Here is an 11,924-nt window from a genome sequence, read left to right as displayed (position 1 = left end):
TAAAATTCTAAAATTCTAAAATTCTAAAATTCTAAAATTCTAAAATTCTAAAATTCTAAAATTCTAAAATTCTAAAATTCTGAAATTCTAAAATTCTAAAATTCTAAAATTCTAAAATTCTAAAATTCTAAAATTCTAAAAGTCTAAAATTCAATTTTTTTTTAAATCAACAATCGAAAAATTCAAAATTTAAAATTTAAATGATTAAAAATCCTGAAATAAAGAATACAAAAAATAAGCTCCAAAATTTTAAATAAAAATTATGTATAGCTAATAATTAGTAACTCGCAAATTTGAAAATTCGTCATTCAATCCTTTTTGATGTGATATTTCATCTACTTAAAAAAATAACTCGGAAACCAATTTAATTTCTAACTTTTTCCTCATTTATTATACTGTGTTCTATCGATTTTCTTCATTTGTTATGCTTTTTAGCAAGTTTTATTTTCTTTTACTTCCGTATAAATGATACTGCAGAATACGCGTGTTTTTGTTGTTTTGTTTTGATAATAATTACTTGATTTTCAGTTTTGTTTCCTTTTACATTTTAATATTCAATCCATTTAGCAACTTTTTTTTTATTTCCAAACCCAAAAATCCCGTTCTACTCGACCCTAATACAAGCTTTTCTTGTTTTGGCGCAACTAACAAAATAATTTTGAAAAAAAAATAATAAACATGATTTTTAGACCTATACTCACAACAAAACGAACTTTTTTAATTTCATTTTTTGAAAAGGGTAACATAAAAGTAAAACGCGCGACCTCGCGCGCGATTGGAACATTTTTCTTACCATCACTACTAGTAGATTTGATTGGTCAACAAATTAAAAGCGAAGAAACAACTTAAGCGTGCTTTTTTAAAGAGCTAATTTGAGGCTGTAATTGATCTTGGTTCGAGTTGGTTTGCTAAACTAACCTTTACTTTCTTTTCTCTTTCTTTCTTCGCAAGGCATTCTCAGTCGTTTGCTTGTATTTTTTTTTTCGCATGATTTGTGTGTAATGTTTTGTTGGTGTGTACAAGAAAGTGTGTGTCTGCGTTTGTTATGTGCGCACGGCAGGAAGAAACAATCGACTGTTAATATTTGTGTGTTGTGTGTATTTGTTAAATTGGATATCAAAACAGCAAATAAGTCAACTCTTGGAGAGTTGATCACAATCTTAATTGTTTCAATTGGTTATTTGTTTTATTTTCTTTTCAATATCACTAGTTTTGTTTTTTTATTTTATTCATTCTTTTCATTTTACTGATTACTTGTTTCCCTTCTAATTCAATCACTGATGCCTTTGCCTTTTTAGTTTTATTTAACTTGCTTCTGTGTTGACCTGTTCAACAGACACATTTACGTTTTTATTTTTTGTTCCTATTCTTTTCCTTTCTCGTAACATTCCCGAAAAAAATATATAAACTAAAAACTAAATTGTGGTCCTTCCTCTCTCTCTCTCTCTCTTTCCTTCCCCTAAATTTTCATGACAAGCCACAAACAGTAACTGGAAACCAAATTTGCACAAAATTTGGGAGTATTTCTTTAAAGAGGCCGCCTCGGATTGGCAAACATTTGCTGGAGAAAGTGCGGCCCCCCGAATGCTGCTCCGGCTGGCGCAGGATGATGATGATTGACGAGTGACGAGTGGTGGCGGTACGCGGCCGGCGACGAGGAACACGACGAGGAGGACGACGATCCGCCCGGGGACAGTGGCGAATACGGATTGTGGTGGTGGCGAAGGTGACGACCGTGGTGGTGGTGCTACCTGTGCTGACGGCGCTGCCGTTCCTGCCACGTGCCGTAGCGCCGGTTCGCCGACTGCAGGAGCTGGTTTAAATGCTGCGTCAGTGACGCGCCCAATGGCAACAGTTCCCTCATGGCACGGTCCTGCGGAGACGGAAAACAAAAAGAGTTTTCTGTTAGTTTCACATAGACGTCCTTGTTTGGAATCATGCAGCGCATAGTGTCGCTTTAACATTCAATACATGAATCCATGGTTTTTCCAATATGACAAAATATAATATTTAAGAAACCCTATTTAATATAAATAATTCAGTGTTGTAATCGAGTGAGAGAAAAAACTATCATTTAATGATTCCTGCACCAAAATATCAAAGGGTATAGTGACCGTCGCTATAGCCCATGAGTTCTCTTGATTTATCTCGTGCTTGCCAGCGAGAGCATTCGTTTCCTATCAATCCTTCTCTATCCTTCGATCACGAAGATTCTTTTGTTTTCTCAGAAAACCAACAATGTCATTCTGTCACTTTTGATCACTTTTTCCATTTTAATGCAAATATATAAATAAATAAATAAATTGACAAGACAACACATAACGATGGAACAACACTGCTGTCAAGTAGTATGCTTTTTGTCAAGAAGAGCCGCGAAGTAAGTTTTGAAAATTGAATTGAAAATCCATTTGAAATCCCTCGCTATTTTTACAACACTGATATAATTTAATCGTCTCATTTGACTGTGGACTTTTTTTTTATATTCGAGTATATAAAAAAATTAAGAGGAAAATATTACCAACAAATAACATAGGAATTAACATAAATAACGTAGCCTTCCGATTGTATATTAATAAAAACTTGTTCGAATAAAATATAAAGATTTTTTGATCCATAAAATTTCGATTGTGTTTGTTTTTACGACCTTTCAAAAACTGGTCTTATTTATTTTCCGAAAATGTACCCCTCTTTGTTTACATTTCGCTCTATAACTTAACTTGTGCGTTGAATGGAAAGCCAATCAAATTGATCAAAAAAGTACTAGTTCAGTTAAAAAAATCTCTGCCCGGCAATTATTTTTGCTAGAATCAGCATTTTTTAGGCTTTTAAGGAGCTCGGAAGGAATGAAAAAGTCCATATAAAAAATCGCTCAAGAAACGGTCAAGAAAAGGGAACGTTCTGTTATTTGGATCTGCTCATTTGAATGCGACTGGAATTTACACACACTTAAATAATTTGAAATTTGATATAATAAGGCTATCTAAGCCCGATCTCTGCTCCAGCGCCTCTGACGAGACAGGAGAAAACCGGGACCGACGTTTTACTTCACCATCCGATAGAAGCTCAGTGGATAAGGCGGGAATCGAACCCGCGTCTCATAGCATCATCGGGATCGGCAGCCGAAGCCGCTACCCCTGCGCCACGAGACCCATTTTTTTTTTTCATTTGCGACCACAAGAGCTTAAATCTGTTAAAATGGCGAAAACTAATGATTTATTGAAAAAAAACTTTTTTTGTGCACTGTTTTTGGACCCTAATGGCCAAACAAAACAAAAAAAGGTTTTTTTTATTCTTTTAATTTATTTAGAAAATACTATGTATCTGTGGTCCCCTGATTTTTTCCTCAAAAGCATCTTCAATATCAGTTAATCACAGGTGAGATACCAATGATAAGCACCATATCTACCAGAATTCTTCCAGAGTAGCAAAAATTTACGCAAAAACAGCAGAAAAATGAGCTCAATTTTATAATTTTGTTTTTTTTTTCACTAATTTGCAAAAAATAAACCAAATTTGAAGCAAGATTTCTGATTGCTCCAATACGACTCATTCACTCGCGATCACAAATCGAACGCGACGAAAACTGGTCTGACCGTTTCCTACCGTTTGTCACTTCCGCACCGATAGCTACTGGATACTCTCTCTTTGCTCTCCCTCTCACTCCAATCGAGTAGTACAGCGAATGGCTCAGAGAGACTTTGTCGGCGATCGGCTTTGTTTTAATCATTTATTAAACTGCTTAAAATCGATGTTATCAAAAATATTTTGCAAATTTTTGTTGATAACACAACATTAAAAACACATTTGACAGCAATTTCCACCATGCCAAATATAAATCGACGGCAAACTGTGGTATGGCAGGCCAAGTGAGCGCCTCGCTGGTAATTTGTTAGAAGCGATTGGCCATGGCGCTAGCAGCTAGCGGGTCGTGTTCGCTCACGATTGGTTGCGCGCTCTGGTCGGCAAAGATTCGTTCGGCGATGAGTGAGTGATTTCCGATCTTTGAAATGAAAATCAGAACCCTTGATTTGATTTTTTTTTGAGATTGCTTAACCTGTTGATCATAGAGAATTTCTCTTACATATTCAAAAAAATAACAAAGTCGCATAAAACAAGTCTAGCGACCAAAAATGAATGAGCTTATTTCTTTTCTTATTTTTAATTTTAAAATGATATAATCGATAAATTAAGCGATAGCTTAATATTTTTTGAACAGCATAGATCAGCAGAGAAGTACAATTTAAGTAAAATTTAATGACAGAAGCATACAAGTAATATTTCTTTCTTCCAATTTTAAAAAATGAACTCGAAATCAAAAAAATATTACTTTTAACAAATTCTAAGAGCAATTTAGTTTTTTTTCGGGGCATATTTTTTTCTCATTTGAATTTCCGTGCCAATTTGAAGTTTTCCCCAACATTTTTTTTTTCGCAAATCGATAATTGTGGATATCAAACAATATGCTCATAACCGATTCTTCCACAAAAAATCAGCCAAAATAAAATTCACAGCGAACGACTGAGGCAACACCCTACGACTCACCTCGAACGGCTTCAGCTTCGCCATCGTGAAGCGCTGGAGCGCCTCGTGCATCCGCACCGCTTGCGTCTCCTGCTGGGGGCTCGTCGGCGGAAAGCACTTCCAAAAGTGCTTCAGCAGCTCCAGCAGCGAGAGGTACAGGTTGCGGATCTCCTTCTCGATGTCCGGCGGAACGAGTTCTGCAAGAAGGAAAATGTTTAGCACTGTTTTGGACACTTCTTTGAAGATGTTTTAGGCGAGTGGTAAATAATGTTAAATGTTTTCACAGTGATTTGTCTTTTTTGTGAGTACGGAACTGGCCACCGGGGCGCAATCCGCGTGGAAGTTGAAATTTTCTGTGCCTTGCCGTTGACCAACCGTGGCGTGGCAGTTCGCCACGATTGAACACTTGATAGCAAGGGTCAAGTCAAAACTACTTTCAAGAATAACTCCAACTTACGCGCTAAGCTCTGCTCCTGGAAGCCCCGCATCAGCGCCCCACCGGGACTGAGCTCGCCCAGCGCACCGACGGCGGCCTTCGCGCTGACTAGCACTTTGTGCGGCGTCCGGTTGTTCCACGAGCCGGTGGCCTGCTGGATGTACCCGTTGACCGACTCCATGTCATGGCCCGCGTCCTGTGGGTCGTGAAAGGAACTTCCGCCGCCGCCACCACTGGAGGACGTCGTCGACGGCACCGGTCCGTGCAGGTACCGTTCGATCTTGGTGAGATTCAGCTGTTTCGGCGCCAGACTCGCGTCCGGGTCGTCCTCCAGATCGTCGTAGTGGATCTTCTCCTGGATGCGGGCCCGCTTGATGGCGGGTTCGACGAGCGGTTCTTCCGGACCGGTGGTATGGCCGTTCCCGTTGGTGGCGTCCCCGTTGGCAATGTGGTTGTTGTGTTTGTCCTTTTTGCCGAACCCGTTGACGACGTTGTTGTTGTTGTTGTTGGTCAGGGCTTTGGATTTGTCCTTGCCGTTGGAATCGCCGTTTGCGGTGGTCCCGTTGGCACCGGGAGTGGCGTTCAGGATCGACCCGATGCCCCTGTTCAGGGTTTTGACGTCGGTGCACGTCTTCAGCACCATGAACGAGTGTTGGTTGAACCGTTTGATCATGCTCTGGTGAACAATGTTCCCACTGTTGACCGTTTGCTTGCTGGACGCCGCACTGCAGAACCCGTCCTCAAGCGTGTTGTCCTCAAAGCCCCGGATATCGAGCAGCGGATCGCCCAGATTCTCCTGAACCGCCTGCTTCAGCTGCTGATCGTCGATCTTCCCGCACTCGGTGAAGATGTCTTTGGTACCGGCCGCGATCCGATCCCGGTGGAAGTAGTGCGACTGAAAAAACTTGGTCCAGAACTCCGACTCGGACAGCTTCGCCGGAACGTGCTCGGCGTGTTTCCGCTTCACCGCCGGGTACGTCTTGAAAATGCACTCGATAATGTCCGACGTCAGATTGTACCGTAACCCGTTACACCCGTCGGTTTGCGGCTTTATGTCCGCCAGGAACGCTCCCGAAACGCCAATGTCCTGCCGCTGGCTCTGAATCTCCTTCGACAGGTATTGCTTCGCGTGGTTCGCCCAGAACTCATCGCTGGGCAGCACTTGGGTGATCACCAAATCCTTATAAAGCTGCAGCAGCGACGGATTCTCCGTCAGGACCCGATTCTTCTCCTCCAGCTCCTTATCAATCTTACGCTTAAAGTTTGGCAACAGCTGCTGCAGCAGTTCCTTCACCTTGTCCCTGTCCGCCATCTGCGCCGGAGCCCCATTCCGATTGACAAAATGAAACGTCGAACTGTTCCCGTCGTGCAGCACGACCTGCAGCTGAATCTTCGGCTTGCCCTCCGGCGAAATCTTCTGCATCTTGATGTCCTGGAACCGGTGACTCACGGCGACCGTGTCCCGGTGCTCGGCAATCCACGCGATCCGCTCGTTCATCACGTACAGCGTTCCGTCGCCCTTCTTGAAGCGCACCTCGCCCATCTGGAGCAGCACGTCCTCGCGGGTCGTGGTCATTTTGGATCGACACTACAGCCTTCAGGCTCCGGAAGTTAAGGTCAGGTCAGGATCTCCTGCCGAGGAGAAGCCGCCTTAGTCGGGTTGCGGCGGCGGTTTTGATTTGTTCCGGTGGTGCTTGGGGTGGTCAGTGTCTGGAAGAGGGGAATTTCAGATTAGTTATTTGAAAAACTTGAAAGATACCCGGAAAATGACTAAAATGACGCACTTTTCCTGGGGAAAACACGCAGCGGAAAATGTGAAGGTCGAACTGTAAACAAAGAACTGTCACTTTGGCACAGTGTGCCAAAATAGAAGATTTAATTGGTCAAAAACAAAAATTAGAATTAAATTAATACAGAATTAAGCAAATATGAAAAATTAAGAAATGTTGAAAAATTAAACATTAAATGTGAAAAATTTTCACAAAACCTAAATATTCTTTTCGAAAAAAATATTTTAAAAAATTGGAATCGAGACGAACATTTCAAAAAGGTCACACATCAACGCCAAAATTATCAAATTATGGTTTTCGAAAAGATCATAAAATTTCACAGATGCTTAACTTTTTAATATATTCATTATTCAATATCTTTTTTTATTGGAACATTTAGTTGCTGAGATATTGGCATTAAAAAAGATTGAAATCAAAAGTTTTTTTTTTTTTGAAAGGGTCCAATAAACCAAATTCTCTAGTTTTTGCTTTTTGGGTGTTTTTGAAACCGCCTTGAGTCAGGGGTATTAAAAAACACCCAAAAAGCAAAAACTGAAAATTTGGTTTATTGGACCATAAGGCTTTCTAGTCCGAAATTTACCAACACATTCAAAGTATGTTTACATTACAGCTGGACGATTGTTTGCATCAGGTTTCCCATCTCTTTGTAGCAAAAGTTTTTTGTCAGGCGCCTTCTACCTGGTTTTTTTTGACTGACCGCCCGATATGTCAGCCAACATACTTCGCAGGGCTGTGACAGCTCGAGCTCGATCATTGTTTGCATCAGGACACTGTGACGAGAAATTCGTCATTTTTGGGTTAAATTATATTTTTTGCACTGGGTCTAGAAAGCCTTATTTCAAAAATTAAAAAAAACTCCAGAAATGTTGAATCAGAACCTGGGTGCAGAATAGTTGTCCGCAAAGCGGCCTCAATTTAGAACTGTCAAAGCGGAACCAATTTACTGTTTGGAAAATGATGCCATGAATTGGCAAGTATTGTAATCGATCTATAATTTATTTTGTCAGGAATAAAAAAGTCGAGGGCGTCGAGCTTTTGAGTCAGTCTTAAGAAAAGGGATGAAATCGAGATTGTCTTAATTCGTTGCTAACATTTCCATAAGCGCCATGTCTCACTCAAAACCTATGTTTACAAATTGTTTAAGACGAATTATCAGTAACTGTGAATGGCACCTGCCAAAAAACATTGAATAATCTTACTCCTGTATTATCACTGCGCTTCAAAGATACATAATCTCGTAACTTCTATCCGGTTGCTCTTCTGATTCACGAAATTCCCATACTTCTGACGCAATATTTCATTACGTTAAAAACAAACGCCCATCGTTTAGTCTACTAAAAAAACACGAAGAACTTAATATTTCAGCGAAAACTTTAATATGTATCATCAGATCCAAAATGTTTCAAAACGAGTCAATTCAACAGCAAAAAATATGTCACGCTTGAGCTTGAACAAAGCTTTCTACTTTGTTTATGTTTGCAGCTGTTGTTCAGTTGTATTAGTGAGGAGCAGTGAGGATCATTCGGAAATCACGTTACGCATTCTGTCTTTTCAGCACCCAGATCAGAACTAAAAAGAATTTGTTTTTTTTTTTTCGCTGAATTACCGCAATTAGAGTTTCAATCTTGAATGTTTGTTAAGCAATTTTAAGTTAAATTTCCTAAATTTTTCGAAAAAAATATACTTTCAGGATTCATGGACACTATTCATTTTATAGTTTTTCAATCATGGACACTATTTTGAAAAATCGAAAAACGAGAATTTTTCAGCTAAAATTAAACTTTAAGTGACTTTATCTTGAAAACGGTGTAATTTATCCAAAATTCCTTAAAATACTTTTCTTTTGCGCCTTTACATTAAAAAGGCTCAAATGTAACGGTTTTTTGTCCCCTAGAATTAAAATATAAATTGAAGATTTTGGGAAATTTATTTTTTGGCGAATAAAAAAAAATACTTCAAATTCAAAAAATCTTTGTCATGTACCTATTTCATTCTCAATTGTCCTAATCAAAACCAACAATTTTACCCAAGATACCAAATCGATCAGAAAATTTCTTCAAAAGTTACAGATTTTCGAATATTTACGAACCATTTTTGTGTGGAAAGCTGCCATCATTGTATCGAGGCTTGTATAGGTAAACCAATGACACAAAATGGCTTCTCTGGTCATAGTAAAGGACCCCGCAAAGTTTAAACTAAATAAAAAATACAAATCAAATCCTTTTCAGATTTTCGTGGAGAATTGCTCAATAAACAATGTTATATCTTATTATTTTTTTTTTTGCATTTTTTAATACCCCTAACTTAACGAGGTTTCAAAAATACCCGAAAAGCAAAAACTGAAAATGTAGTATTAGTGTCCACGTGGTTCATGGATGGCCCCTTAAAATTGCTTATCTTGTTTGTTGAGCACATGTGCAGCACCTAATAGTTAAAAAAAATACAGAGTCGATATTTGGGGGACAAATTACACCTGTTCTTGAGCCATTCGACAAAAATTTACCCATTTCTATTTATTATATGGACACCTATGTTTTACTTGAATTTGAGTGAAAACAATCAGCCTGTAAAAGGTTTGATTCAACATCAAAAAATGTTGAATTTTGCAAAATTTTGCGTTGAATCCAACTTGATTCTTCCCAATTCTATAAAAGTTTTTTGCTTTTATGAAAAAGGTGATTTTTCAACAAAAATCTTATTTTTCAAATCGACAATTTTTTGTTGATCTAAATCAATCTATTAAATAATCTAATTTTCTAGTGTAATATGAAGAATAATGTATTAAGATAGTAAAAAAGTCTTCATGGAACACTTTTTGAACTTCAAAAATTTATTTAAAGTGTATCCAACTTAATGTTTTTTGTAAATAAAAAATAAACAAAGAAAGTTATGGTGGTTGCCCAGATTTGTAACTATCCCACGTGTAAAAAAAGTTAATACCACGTGTACACGTGTCGACTCAAACACAATGATAAATTATTGCGCAATATCTTCTAAGCAGAACCATAAGTTTATTTTTTATACATTACAAAATGGCAATGTAAGAGATAATAATCTATGGTTAAATGCATAAGTTTAAACAAAAAAAAAGAATTTTTAGCAGAGATGCTTTTAAATTTGATTTCAAAAAGAACAAAAAAATCCTTCAAATAACCTGCCCAAGCAATCTCAGACATCTAAATTAAATTCTCACAACAGTACCAAGCGATTATCACCTCATATGGACTCATTTCGCGTTCTCATATTCAGTTTGAGACACACATTTGCAGTAGGGACCTACATAGGGAAATGAAATGTTCTGGGAGAAATTTCAAACACCCAAAGTCATTCAAATTTTAGGTTGGAAAACTTGTAGTTTTTCTTTCGAGCTGGCACTTTTCTTATACCGAACAAACACAAACATGACATAAACTACCAGATTATTATCAACAACAATTTTACAATACTTGTAATTGTTATAAGTCTCGTTTTTATGCCAAAACTATTTTAAATTGATTCCAACCTTGTTCTTGCATGATCTTGTTGTTCGATTGGAACCCCGATTTGACAGTTCGATTGGAACCCTGAGAGTGACATTTCGCCTCTCCATATAGGCTCTCTAATTTGCAGTGATGCGATGTCCCATTTGTGGCCCACATAAAATACTGCCTCGGTCAGACATCTCCAATGACGCTCTGCGACCTTTCGAGAGAAAAAGATTGGTGCCAATCACTGAAATCGAATTCCACACACGAGCTCACATAAAAAAACCTCGATAATCTCATTTTCACTTTCCAAATTGGGCCCGTTATCGAATTAGCATGCAGGAAAAAAATCAATCACCATTTTTAAAAAACTTCCAAATGCGCGATTCACCATTTTCTCCTCTACGTTTGGACCGGAGGATGGTCCAGGGCGGGACTTCCCGACTGGCAGGTTCCACAAGGGAGGAAAGAGGGGCCCATTAAAAGAGAAGAAAAAGTAAAAACCGTTCAACACATGTATGCAAAAGAGTACTCGCGGGTTCGGTTGTTCTTTGTTCCATTTTTGTTAGGAGAGTTATTTCACTGGTCGATGTGTTCATAGCTCAAAAATTTCTGCCAAGAAGAAGCGTTCCTAGTCCCCGATTCCACGTAAGTTCCGAGGTCGTGGATGCGGACCCCGATGGGTTTCACAAGCCCCCAACCGCCTACCAAACCGGCATGGTCATACAGCACTTGAACAAAGTTCTTCTCGAATTTGAGTTATCCTCTCGCGAGTCTCACATCAGTTACGAAAACCGCTCTCACGAAACGATTTGTTTGCTGAACAAAACACTCCACCACTGGCCAGCGCTCTCACACACCGCACGCTTCGCTCTCTTCACTTCACGTTGGTATTCTCTCTTCCTTTTCGATTCTGCTTGTTCATACGGCCGTCGACCGCCGACCGTTTCGACGACGACGATGACGACGGTGGCGCAGCAGCGAACGGAGACGACTCACTCACTGGTTTTGGGGCCCCACCATTCGCGCTCGGCGTAACGCCAGCCGACGAAGGCTACGCTCGGTGGCGGAGCACGGAGCCCCACGATGCATGAGATGTACTTGTTTGTTCCTGTTTTCGACCTTTTTAAAGTATTTTTTCAATTTAAAAGTTTATATTTTCGTGTTAAATGGGTTGCTAAGTAGTTATTCACTTGTAAATAAAACTTAGATAAACATTTAACAAGAAATATAAACAATTCAAAGTTTGATAACTCCCAGACCCTTAAAGTTAACTAAAATCCGGTTTCCAGCAAGTGGCGCTCCGCAAAACGGGCCCCCGGACACCGATTCTGCACCGGAGCCGACCACCGCACGCACCGAACAAAAAAATGGGAACAGGAAAATCATGATTAATTTCGCCTTCCGAAAGTGAAAAATTGTTTCGCCAAATTTCACCAAATTTTGCAACAATTTTCACTAAACTTCACATTGTTCCGCTCGTGCGACCCCTTAGCGTCACTTCCAGCCGAAAATCCGGCCCGAAACGGCCCGTTTTTACCTGATTTTGGTCTATTTTCTACGGAGAGCTGCTTCCATGGTGTTTTATGGCCGCCATGTGCAATTTGATTCAGAGAGAACATTTTTATTTTATTGTTGCAACACATAATCACATCGCACATCGTCGTTACTTGTATTCAAGAAATATTCCAAATGGTAAATTTAGAACTGAAG

The 11,924-nt window shown here is 39.2% G+C and overlaps 1 protein-coding gene across 1 annotated transcript; it reads right to left on the bottom strand.

The window, feature by feature from the left end:
* Positions 1 to 365: 365 nt before the first annotated feature.
* LOC120415884 (general transcription factor IIH subunit 1) lies at positions 366 to 11,910 on the bottom strand. Its single transcript, XM_039577521.2, has 4 exons — positions 11,752 to 11,910; positions 4,979 to 6,667; positions 4,543 to 4,718; positions 366 to 1,873 (listed from the first exon to the last, which is right to left on the bottom strand). The coding sequence occupies exons 2-4, from the start codon at positions 6,531 to 6,533 to the stop codon at positions 1,748 to 1,750; spliced, it is 1,857 nt and encodes a 618-aa protein (XP_039433455.1). The 5' UTR covers positions 6,534 to 6,667; positions 11,752 to 11,910; the 3' UTR covers positions 366 to 1,747.
* Between the last annotated feature and the right edge of the window lie 14 nt (positions 11,911 to 11,924).

This window comes from Culex pipiens, chromosome 2 (assembly GCF_016801865.2).
Source record: "Culex pipiens pallens isolate TS chromosome 2, TS_CPP_V2, whole genome shotgun sequence".
Lineage (NCBI taxonomy): Eukaryota > Metazoa > Arthropoda > Insecta > Diptera > Culicidae > Culex > Culex pipiens.
This window is presented reverse-complemented; position numbering and strand designations above follow the sequence as displayed.

Bases quoted from the DNA above. Each gene is read 5' to 3' on its own strand.
- LOC120415884 (XM_039577521.2), bottom strand. From the start codon at position 6,533: ATGACCACGACCCGCGAGGACGTGCTGCTCCAGATGGGCGAGGTGCGC. The intron at 4,719-4,978 runs GTAAGTTGGAGT...TCCTTCTTGCAG, and splicing joins CCAGGAGCAGAGCTTAGCGC to AACTCGTTCCGCCGGACATC. The intron at 1,874-4,542 runs GTGAGTCGTAGG...CCGTCTCCGCAG, and splicing joins CGAAGCTGAAGCCGTTCGAG to GACCGTGCCATGAGGGAACT.